At 38.2% G+C, this 12,965-nt stretch overlaps 1 protein-coding gene across 1 annotated transcript in view; it reads right to left on the bottom strand.

Moving 5' to 3' along the window:
* Positions 1 to 12,965, bottom strand: part of PTAR1 (protein prenyltransferase alpha subunit repeat containing 1) — a 59,548-nt gene that overhangs the window by 33,926 nt on the left and 12,657 nt on the right. Inside the window, exon 3 of the mRNA XM_037157593.2 lies at positions 565 to 631. Coding sequence (XP_037013488.2) covers positions 565 to 631 — 67 coding nt within the window. The remainder of the gene's footprint in view (positions 1 to 564; positions 632 to 12,965) is intronic.

The following is a 12,965-nucleotide window of genomic DNA, read 5'->3' as shown; positions in this document are numbered from 1 at the left end:
TACTAGTTCTATAAAATATTTTGGTTTAAAGCTATAACAACCAGAAACACAGACATCAATAAAATGTGCTGACTCTTCAAAATACTCAGCACTGGAGACTTCAAGAGATCTGCCCACAGAGGTGACCATGTTAAGTCAGTGAACTGAATGGAAAGTCCGTGGCCTTGAACGCTTACCCTACACACTGCAGTTTCTCAAATGGACTAACCAGGGCCTATGAGCCAACCAATTATGATAACTGCTCCTACCCCTCTTTTAGAAAAGAAAAACAAAAGCATGTGTGTTTTAGTATACCATGTTCGAATGGTATACTATAATTCAGCATGACAATTTATATTTCAGGAAAGAAGTTTTACAGAGAACAGACATAAACATGCAAAAAGTGGCAAAGTGTATATTAGAATTGTCATGGAGATATTATAAAGAATGTGTAGAAGAAGTAAGTGTAAGACGCCTTGAATGTATGGTTTATATTTCATTTCTCAAAAAGCTAACAACTCATGGGGCTTGTATGTCTTCAGAAATTTGGATAATTTCATTTTATCACTGATGAGAAAGACGTACCTCACGTTCCATGCGGTGGTAAAGTCTGGGTTTAGAAGCAGCAGGGTGCGTGTGACATCTGTCAACTCTAAAATAAAGAGAAGGCATGTTAAAAACAAATAGTCCTACACTCTAAAGGCTGGCTTCTCTTTAAGGTCCTTATTTTACTTTATATATAAATAGCTTACATTATACTAACATATTTATCTCATGTCATAGTAATTTTAGTGACAGATATACCTTGCTCTAAGCTGTCAGGGATAAGATTATCCTCAAGATTTTCTTCTACTTATAATAAGTAAAACTGTTTCTTAAAAGCTAACACTGAAATAACTTTATAATACACTATACCTATAAAGAATAACCAAATCAACCTTTTCATTCTTTTAGTAGTTTGGGGCACTAATTTAATACCTACTAAGGGAAAGAAACATAATTTCTATACCACTATTCATTTAATTCCACAAATATTTCAAGAATTGACTGTGCAAATTTTCACAAAAGGAAAAAAAATCACTCATACTTAGACTTAATATAATTTATTTCTGTTCCTCTGCGAAGATTATCCTTTCTTACATTTTTACATACAATTTTGTTATATATTTTTCATTCAACATAAATGCATCCCTATAGTATTTTTTAAATATTCTAGCAAAAATGTTACTCCATTCTCAACCACCTTAATAAATAAAAGAGATTAACGTTTATTATGAGCCTATAATTTCATTACTGAGTATATTACAACATTTGATAAATGAGCAACAAAAGGTAGGATGGGCACAGATTTATTTTGTAACAGTATCTTCATTACAAGCATTACACACATAAAAACAATATATCTATAAAGAATCATTTAATTAACCTTTTTCTTCTTTTACTTTTAGTAGTTTTGGGCACTAATTAAATATTTACCAGGAAAAATAAATAGAACTTTCTACACCCTTATTCACTTAATTCCACAAATATTTGAAGTATTGACAATGGGCAAAGATTCAACTGGACGCTTAGGTCTGAGAGAATAGTTATAATAAGATCTGGTCTTGCCCTCTAGAAGATTATTCTTTAGTTGGAGAGAACATGGTAACAATTATATAAAGCAAAATGACATAGCTGTGAGGTAGAAATATTTGCTACATTTTGGGGACCACCAAAGCAGCTGCAATTAATTCTGACTGGAGTTCCTAGGGATGGCTATAAATGAATAAGGTGGTAAAATGGCATTGCAGACTGTGGAAAACATTTGAGCAAAATTTGTAAAGAAGCAGGGAACTTCCTTCATACACAGTGCTCTCAAAAGATTATGGTACCAGAGCGTGGCCAGAGCTCTGGGAGCTAGAGAAATGTACCAGGGAACTAGGACCTCACCCCACTCCCCTTGTCAGCCTGGCCTTCCGCTACCTGCCCCTCCAGGAGGGGCTGCACTCCACCTGGAGCGAACCCTGCCATTCACTAAACATCTCCTGTCTGCCTACCTTTTCTTCTCTCACCACAGATGAGAAAAACATGGCCTCTGCCTGGGTTCAAATCCCAGTTTCTCCACTTACTGTCTACATAACCTCCTTGAACTTTAGTTTCCTTATCTGTGAAACGGCGATAACACCAACCTCAGTGTTGAGAGCAATGAGATTCATTCCACATCACCCACCACGGCTGTTTGACAGTGAGTACTCAGTAACTGTTCAACTAAACACCATTGCTCCTAATCAAAAAATTAAAATTTTCAACATCAATTAATCAAAGAAGTAATAATGAGGCAGTTGTTCCTAGAGTGAAACTGCTTAAATGTCTAAACTTGTAAAATAAACAACATAAAAAAATACTTGATTGTTAAGCAGCTATATATCGGGTTGGCCAAAAAGTTCATTTAGTTTTTCCCATAAGATGGCTCTAGTACTGCTTAGTTGTCTTTAACTTATCTGGAAACAATTTTATTAGATGGTATTGGGACAGCTGTCCTATCAGTGTGCATTTTTTAAAAACTTACCAAAATTAATAAATTTATGTGCAGCCATTTTAATAAGATGGAAGAAAATATGCAACATCTTTGGTGTATTATATGCTTTATTATTTCAAGATAGGTAAAAATGCAACTGAAACATGAAAAAAGATTTGTACAGTATATGGAGAAGGTGCTGTGACTGACTGAACGTGTCAAAAAGTGGTTTGCAAAGTTTCTTAGTACGACTGACGTTTTGGCCAAATACTCCTTTGCTGTGTGGCTGTCTTATGCATTGGGAGATATTTGGAAGCATCTCTGGCCTCTACCCATAGAAGCCAATAGTGGGAGACAGCTGACACACTCAAAATATCCAAATCAGTAAAGTGATTGGTGAAAATAAAAAATGTGTTTTTTATTTTACAGAAAAAACTAAATGGACTTTTTGGCCCACCCAATAAAAATGTATACGCATTATGGGAAGGCCTCTAGTGTTTCTTTTGAAGTCTACAAGTTTTCAATACATTATGCTACCTAGATAAACTGGTGTTTTGTTCCTTGGACTCTCCCTTTCTGCATCTAAAAAAAAAAGTGTGTGACTAACAGATGTCGCTATTTGTTTGTACCTCTCAGGCAAATCTCCTACCCCGCCCACAAATGAAGACGAGTTCATCCCCCCTGAGAGAGATACTCTGCACAACAGCACAAGGCAAAACCACAGAAAATGCCTAGGTCCCCACTTTTCATTCTGTGGCTGTGTGAAGAGAGGAAGGCTAATCACAGTAATGCTTCCTTTAATGCAGGGTCTCCCTCTAGCTGGGCAACGGCAGCTGTCGGGGTCAGAGCCCAGCTCTACCACTAATCAGGTAGTTCCTGGACGGACATACCACTTTACCTTTCTCCCCTAGTGTCCTCCTCATATGCAAAACAGAACTAATAACAGTACTACATCATGGCGTATTAAATGATTCAAACCCATGAAGTATCAGGACAACACCTGACAGCACCGGGTGATTACTCCTGTTACAAAGTTTGTATTTCCTAGTCCAGTTCCACGAATGGTACTGGGGACTGGGTGCCGCCAGAGGGAGAAAAAGAATCTCCTAAGCATTCTGAGCAGCGACTGCTGAACGGAGGGCATACTTTTTAACCAATAAGAATCTCAGGTTTTAAAACACAGCAACAGCCAACAGCCTCCACCAACCAGAGTGTAACTCATAGCCACAGGCCCTTCTCCTCTTCTCTTTGACAAACTGTTAACTTTTCCTCATTTAGGACTGAAGTCCAGGACTTCCTTCAGGAAGCATTCCAGTCTGATCCAAGAGGTGGGCATAAAGTAAACTATCAGGAGTGAGAAAAGGCCAATGCAGAAAAAGTTAACTGGACAAGAAATATTGGACATTATTTAAAGACGCATTTCTGAATTACGTGTATTTTTTGCTCTTCTTCCCCACTGGTTCCGGTTAAGTGAGAGAAAGGAGACTAGTGTTTCTGGAGAACCTACTAAATGCCAGGCACTGTGCCGGGTGCTTTATACCCGATTCAGATGAATACTCACAACAACCCTCTGAGACCTATTAGTGTGAAAACAGAAGGAGGTTAAGCAAAGTGACTTCAGTGTACCGGTGAACTGAATCTAAATCCAGGTCTGTTTTCCTGGAACACAGGTGCTGTTTCCACCCTAGCACACCATCTACAATTACCCTGCCCTGTTTGAGTGAGAAATGAACCAAAGACCTAAAGATAAACATGTATCTTTAGTGGTCTGTAATATTTCACTCTCTACATTTCATCAACTATATACCATTTTCCTTTGCAGTTTTATCCAGAAGATGTGAGCTACTGAAATCCCTACCATCTCTTGATATTAAACAGATCTCTCTCCAAACAACAGAAATAACTCATCATCACATCACAAGGAGAAAATGACTCAGGGTACATGATATACAAGAAGGTAGCTAAATTCCAGCTGAAACGAGGAGGGGACACAAGGATGCTGCAAAAAAAAGTCAGAAAAATGCAGTGCTTTCTTTGCTGCAATGCACTCTAGAAGTGGCCCAAGGCCAGCAGTTATGTGGTGTGGTCACTAGGTTTGACGACTGTCTCTGACAGAGCTGTTTTCACACATTTAGAAATAAATCCAAAGTCAACTTGGACTGGTTAATTAATCTCTTCTTCCAAATGACATTTAGGTTACCATGACACACTTGAGATAAAGCTATGTGGTAAACACCAAAGGGTCATTTATTACAGAACAAAGACACTGAATAGATAGCCAGACTAAGTTAAAACCTTCTGCTTACCAAAATCTTGTTACTTTTTGATAAATGTCTGTTGAACATACAAGGTGCTGAGTAAAGAAAGACAAACCATATCCCTTTTTCTAATAAACTCATAATCAAACTGGGGGAAATATTATATAAATAATCAACTATAGGCAATACAAGATGACAGAGGAGTAAGTGGACCTACGCTAATCTCCTCCCAGAACCAAACTGGAATTACAATTAAATTGTAATCATCCTAAATAACCAACTGAACTACAGCTGGAGAGAAGCCTTATAACCATGGACAGACAGAAGAAACCACTTTACTAGAACATGACTGGTATGGAGTGTGAAGGGGAAGTGAGAGGGCTGGCTGGGCTCCCACAGGTGGCAGCTGAAGTGTCGGAGGAATATTTCAGTGGCTGGAGGTTTCCCCCTGAGGAAGTGTGGGGATCATTTTCTCCAATTTGGATCCTATTTTTTTTTCTCTATGTATTTTTTTTTCAATTTCTGTTTAAACCTAATATTCTATGTTTTCCTTCTCTTACTCCATTCCTCCTTCTTCGCTCTCATTTTTGCTTATGATGTAAATTTACTTTCTTTCTCTCCTTGCCTTGTCTCTATTCCCTGCTCATACTAGTGTTCCTCCCCCTACCCCTCAAAATCACTTTTCTTTCAGTTAGTCATCTCGTATTCATGTTTCCTTTCTTATAACAGTCTTAATCATTTTACTACTTTATTAATATTTGCTCATTTGCTGTAGATAGTATAATTGTGGAAGGGGGTTATATTTCTGGGTGTGGCCTTGTTTCCTGGGTTGGCAAAACCTGTACGACAGCATACAAGACGTGGTGGGCAGAGTGACTCTCAGTCAGCCCGCCAGAGGGGAGGGCCCACCAGAGAACTCAGCAACACTCAAAACCCAGAGTTACAGACAAGATGGAGGCCTTAATAGATACCCTTTTCCTCCTCACACAACCAAAAGAAGAACAACAATAAATTTAAAAACAAAAAACAACCAGAACTAAACTCTATGGAAGTCTGACAACCAAGGAGTTAAAGAAGAAACATTCATCCAGACTGGTAGGAGGGAAGAAAACAGGCAGCCGGGGCAGTTCCACACTCACGAGTGGAATAAACCAGGAGACACTAGGGAGTGAGGTAGATCATGCAACTCAGTGTTCCAGCATGGGGAAATAAAGCCTCAGAACCCCTGGCTGTAAAAACCTGTGGGAACTGTTACAGTGGAAGAAACCCCAGCCTCACAGGAGGGATCCACAGGGTCCTTGCATGTACACAAACCCACCCACCCGGGAATCAGCACCAGAAGGGCCCAATTTGCTTGTGGGTAGCAGGGGAAGTAACTGAAAGCTGGGAAGAGACGAGCAAACAGCACTGTCTCCTCTCGGACCCCTCCCCCACATACAGCACCACATTGCAGTGACGTGGGTTGCCCCGCCCTGGCAAAAGCTAAGGCTCTGCCCCTTAGAATTTAACAGGTGTGTGGAGACAAAAACATACTGCCCAAATGAAAGAACAGATCAGAACTCCAAATTTAGAACTAAGCATTGAAGAGCTAGCCAACCTATTAGATGTAGAGTTCAAAACACTGGTAATCAGGATGCTCACAGAAATGTTTGAGTGTGATTGCAAAATTGAGGAAGCAGTGAAGGCTATGCAAAGTGAAATAAATGAAAATATACTTGGAACCAGCAGTGAAGGGAAGGAAACCAAAACCCAAATCAACAATTTGGAGCAGAAAGAAGAAATGAACAGTCAAGCAGAACGGAATAAAGAAACAATTAAAAAAAAATCAGGAGAGGCTTAGGAACCTCTGGTGTAACTTAAACGTTCCAACATCCGAATCATAGGGGTGCCAGAAGGAGAAGAGGAAGAGCAAGAAATTGAAAACTTACTTGAAAACATATTGAAGGAGCACTTCCCCAGTCTGGCAAAGGAAAGACTTCTAAAAAGTCCAGGAAGCTCAGAGAGTCCCAAAGAAGTTGGACCCAAGGAAGCACACACCAATGCACATCATAATTACATTACCCAAGATGAAAGAAAAGGAGAGAATCTTAAAAGCAGCAAGACAAAAGGAGACAGTCACCTACAAAGGAGTTCCCATAAGACTGTCAGCTGATTTCTCTAAAGAAACCTTACAGGCAAGAAGGGGTTGAAAAGAAGTATTCCAAGTCACGAGAGGCAAGGACCTACATCCAAGATTACTCTACCCAGCAAAGCTACATTTGGAATGGAAGGGCAGAAAAGTGTGCTTCCGAGATAAGGTCAAGATACAGGAGTTCATCATCACCAAGCCCTTATTATATGAAATGTTAAAGGGACTTATCTAAGAAAAAGAATATGATCAAAAACATGAACAGTAAAATGACAACCAACTCACAACTATCAACAACTGAATCTGAAAAACAAAAACAAACTAATCTGAAAAACAAACAAATAAAAAACAACCTATGACTAGAATAGGAACAGAACAAAAGAAATGGAGAAAACATGGAGGATTATTAGCAGGAGGGGCATGGGGGAGAATGGTGGAAAAGGTATAGGGAATAAGAAGCATAAATAGTAGATACCAAATAGACAAGGGGAGATTAAGAACAGTATAGGAAATGGAGAAGCCAAAGAACTTATATATATATATATATATATATATATATATATATATATATATAAATATATAACCAATGGACACGAACTAAAGGGGGTGGAATGCTAGTGGTAGGGGGGTGCAGGGTGGAGAGGAATAAAAAGGAGAAAAAATGGGACAATGGTAATAGCACAATCAATAAAATATACTTTAAAAAAACAAACCCAATTACAACCAGAGAGCCCACATAAATGGCATAAAGGTAATCCCAAGAACATCAAGTTTAAGAGCTCAGGAGACAGCACTACTGAATCCCACAAGTCTCCCTACCACAGAAGGTAACACCATGAAGACAAGGAGTCAAAGCAGATCAATCTAACAAGCAGAAACAAACAAGAAGAGTCACCTAAACTGGAGAGACAAAGAAACAATCTCCAAATGGAAGGTAAGAAGAAATCTCCAGAAAGAGTGCAAAATGAAATAGAGGCAAGCAAATTATCAGTCACTCAGTTCAAAATATTGCTTATAAGGATGCCCAAGGAGCTCAGTGAGAACTGCAAAGAACTCCAGGGAAGGTACAAGGAACTTATTGCAAACTACACCAGCATGAAAAAGGATAGAAACTATCAAAAAGAGACAAGAGGAAATAAAGAATATGAGATCTGAAATGAGCAACACAGTACACAAGATTAAAGGCAGGCTAGACGAAGCAGATGAGTGAATCAGCAAGATGGGGGTAAAGGTAGGAACAAATTCCCAGGCAGGGGAATGAAAGGAAAGAAAACTCAAAAAAGAATAAAGAGGGGTTAAGGGAGCTGCAGGACAACATGAAATGTAATAACATCTGTATAATAAGGATACCAGAAAGAGAAGAAGAGGATCAAGGGATAGAAAACCTGTTTGAAAAAGTAATGCCAGAAAACTTCCCTAACTTGTTAAGAGAAAAAGTCATACAAGTTCAGGAAGGACAGAGGGTCTCAATCGGGATGAACCCAAAAAGGCCCACTCTGAGATTCATCATAATTAAAATGGCAAAATTTAGAGACAATGAGAGAATCTGAAAGGCAGCAAGGGAGAAACTGCTAGTAATGTACAAAGGAGCTCTGATAAGGCTATCAGTGATTTCTCAACAGAAGCACTACAAAGCAAAAAGGAATGGCAAGAAATACTCCAAGTAATGAAAAACAAAAGCCTGAAACCAAGATTACCATACACAGCAAGGCTCTCATTTAAAATGGAAGGTGAAATAAGAAGTTTCCTAGACAAAAAAAAAAAAATGCTAAAAAAGTATACCTCCACAAAACCAGCACTGCAAGATATGCTAAAGGGACAGCGTTAAGATGAAGAATAGAAAGAGAAGAACATAGGTACAAAGGAAAATAAATAGCAATGGACAATTACCTATCAATAATAACCTTAAATGTAAGTGGATTAAATACTCCAATCAAAAGACAAAGAGTAGCTGAATGGTTGAGAAAACATCACCCACACATATACTAGAGGCCTACAAGAGACCCACCTCAGAACAGAAGATCTACAATGTCTGAAAGTGAAGAGATGGAAAAAAGTATTCCAAGCAAATGGACGCACAAAAAGGAGCTGGGGTAATGATTGTATTAGACAAAATAGATTTTAAAACAAAGACCATAAAAAGAGACAAAGAAGGACACTACATAATACTTAAGGGAATAATCCATCAAGAAGTGTAAACACATGCACCCAAAACAGAAGCACCCAAATACATAAGGAAAATCTTGAAGTACTTCAAGAAAGATGTCGACAACAACACACTCACTGTAGGGCATTTTAACATCCATTGTCAACAATGAATAAATCTTCCAAGCAAAGAATCAACAACGATATTGTGGCACTGAATGACACTCTACATCAAATGGACTTAATTGATATATGTAGAGCCTCCACCCCAACGAAACAAAATCATATTCTTTTCAAATGTACAGAACATTTTCAAAGACAGACCACATAGTAGGACACAAAATAAGCCTTAACAAATTCAGAAAACTAAAATCATATCAAGTGTCTTCTCAGATTACAATGGCTTGAAACTAGAAACCAACCTCAAGGAAAAAAACTCTAAAATATTCAAATTCATGGAGACTGAATAACATGCTGTTAAATAATGAATGGGTTAACAATGAAATCGTGGGTGAGAAAGTTTCTGGAAACAAATGAAAATGTACACAAAACAGCCCAAAACCTATGAGACACAGTGAAGGCAGTCCTGAGAGGGAAGTTCATAGCTATATATGCCTATTAAATAGAGAAAAATCTCAAATAAACAACCTAAGCCTACATCTACAAGAACTAGAAGAACAACAAGAAACAAAGCCCACAGTGGGCAGAAAGAAGGAAATAATCAAGATCAGAGCAGAATTAAATGAAAAAGAACAATCCAAAGGATCAATAAAAGAAGGAGCTATTCTTTGAAATGATAAACAAAATCAACAAGCCTTTAACTAGACTCATGACCGGGGTGGGGGGAAGGCCCTGAATAAATAAAATGAGAAACGAAAGAGCAGAAATTACAAAGAATTTTAAGAAATACAAAGAATGGCAAAAAATTACTATGAACTATATGACAAGAAATTGGACAATATGGATGAAATGGACAAATTTCTAGAAATATAGAAATACATAATCTTTAGAAACTGAATCAAGAAACAGAAAGCCTGAACAGACCAATAACAACTAGTGAAATTGAAGCAGTAATCAAAAACACCCAGCATACAAAAGCCTTGGACCAGATGGCTTCACAGGAGAATTGTACCAAACATTTAAGGAAGAGCTAACCCCTATACTTCTCAGACTATTCGAAAAAATTCAAGAAGAGGGAAGACTCCCCAGCTCTTTTCATGAGACCAGTATCATCCTAATCCTAAAACCAGATAAAGACACCACAAAAAAAGAAAACTACGGGCCAATATCACTGATGAACAGACGCTAAAATCCTCAATAAAATACTGGCAAACCATATCCAACAGTACATTAAAAAGATCATACACCATGACCAAGTGGGATTCATCCCAGGGATGCAAGGATGGTTTAATATTCGCAAATCAATAGATGTAATACATCACATAAACAAAAAGAAAGACAAAAACCACACGATCCTATCAATAGATGCAGAAAAAGCATTTGATAAAGTACAGCACCCACTGATGATAAAAATGCTCAGCAAAGTGAGAATAGAGGCAGCATTCCTCAACATAATAAAGTCATATACTAAAAACCTACAGCCAACATCATACTCAACAGGCAAAAATTAAAGGCTTTCCCCCTGGAATCAGGAACAAGACAAGAGTGTCCACTTTCACCACTTCTTTTCTATATAGTATTATAAGTCCTACCCACAGTGATCAGACAAGGAAAAGAAATAAAAAGCATCCAAATCGGAAAGAAGGAAATAAACCTGTCATTGTTTGCAGATGACATGATTGTGTACCTAGAAAACCCTAGTGGCTCCACAAAAACAAACTACATGACCTGAGAAGTGAATTTGGAAAATAGTGGATACAAAGTCAACATTCAGAAATCAAAGGCATTTTTGTATACCAACAATAAAATATCAAAAACAGTAATCAGGAAAAAATCTCATTTACTATAGCAACAAGAAAAACTAAGTACCTAGGAATAAATTTAGCCAAGGACATAAAAAGACCTGTACTCGAAAACTACAGAATGCTGAAGAAATTAAGATACAAAGAAATGGAAGCATATACGATGTTCATGGACTGGAAGAATTAACATCATTAAAAATGTCCATACTACCCAAATCAATCTATAGATTTAATGCCATCCCATCAAAATAGCAATGACGTGTTTCACAGATTTACAACAAATGTTTCAAAAATCTGTATGAAACCAAAAACAAGCCCAACTAGCTTCAGCAATCTTGAGGAAGAAGAACCAAGTAGCAGGGATCACAAATACGTGATTATCAACTGTGTAACAGGCCACTGTAATCAGAACAGCCTGGTACTGGTATAAGAACAGACACATGGACTAACAGAACAGAACAGAGAGCCCCAAAATAAACCCATATCTCTATGGTCAATTAATAGTTAACAAAGGGGGTATGAGCATAAAAAAGAGTAAAAATAGCCTCGTCAGGGGGTGCTGGGAACACTGGAATAGTACAGGCAAAAAAATGAAACTAGCCCATCAATTTATACCATACACTAGAATAAACTCAAAATGGGTAAAAGGCTTAAACATAAGCCGTGACACCATAAAAGTCCTAAAGGAAAACATAGGCAGTAAAATTTCAGCTGTCCCATGTAGCAATATTTTTGCCAATATATCCTCTGTGGCAAGGGAAGTAAAGGAAAGTAAAAAAAAATGAGACTACATCAAATTAAAAAGCTTCTGCAAGACCAAAGAAAACATCAAAATGAAAAAAGAACCAACCATATGGGAAAACATATTTGCCAATGATACTTTGGACAAGGGCATGCTTGATCTCCAAAATATATAAAGAACTCACATAACTCAACACCAGAAAGACAAATAACCCAATTAAAAAATGGGTAAAGAATCTGAACGGCCACTTCTCCAAAGAGGACATACAGAGGGTCCAGAGACATATGAAAGGATACTCAACATCACTAGCCATCAGAGAGATGCAAATTAAAACCGCAATGAGATACCACCTCACACCCATCAAAGTGGCCATCATCAATAAATTAACAAACAAGGGCTGGTGAGAATGCAGACTGGTGGAGCCACTGTGGAAAACAGTATGAAATTTCCTCAAAAAACTAAAGATGGAGCTGCCTTTTGACCTAGCTATTCCACTGCTGGGATTATACCCTAAGAAATACGAACTCAAAAGAACCTAGTACCCCAATGTTCATAGCAGCATATTTACAACAGCCAAGTGCTGGAAACAGCCTAAGTGCCCACCAGTAAAAGAGTGTATCAAAAAACTGAGGACTTTTACACAATGGAATACCACACAGCAGAAAGAAAGAATTCCTACTTTTTGCTATAGCAGCGATGGAACTCAAGAGTATTATGCTAAGTGAAATAAGCCGGATGATAAAAGACAAATACCATATGACCTCATCTATAAGAGGAACGTAATGAACAAAACAGACATAGGAGCACAATAGAACCAGAGTCATGGAAATAAGGAACAGACTGACAATGACTAAATGGAAGCAGGGAGAGGGATAAGTGGGGGCAAGAAGGGGAAGGGTCTAGTCAAAGAACATGTATAAATGACCCATGGACAACAGGGTGGGGATTGACTGTGGGAACAGGGGCGTGGGCAGGGCAGGGGAGAGCAATGGGGGAAAATTGGGGCAACTATAACAGAATAATAATAAACAAACAAATAAATAATCAACTTCAATAAAGTGTGATAACTGGTACTACGCAAGCAGTCTGAATAAAGGACTGCATACTCCCATAGGCGAGCAGAGAATTACTGTTTTCTGGAGCAAAGGGCTTTATGGGCGTGTGGGTGTTGGTTTGTTTGTGCTGGCATCACAGCAATAGTGACAACTTAGAACATGAACCTGGCCTCAGCAAGGCCATGGAAGTAAGGCAGAAAATACACAGCAAAGTCCAAGCACGTAACACAGAATGTTGT

This window comes from Artibeus jamaicensis, unplaced genomic scaffold (genome assembly GCF_021234435.1).
Source record: "Artibeus jamaicensis isolate MK-2021 breed Jamaican fruit bat unplaced genomic scaffold, CSHL_Jam_final scaffold_1964, whole genome shotgun sequence".
Lineage (NCBI taxonomy): Eukaryota > Metazoa > Chordata > Mammalia > Chiroptera > Phyllostomidae > Artibeus > Artibeus jamaicensis.
This window is presented reverse-complemented; position numbering and strand designations above follow the sequence as displayed.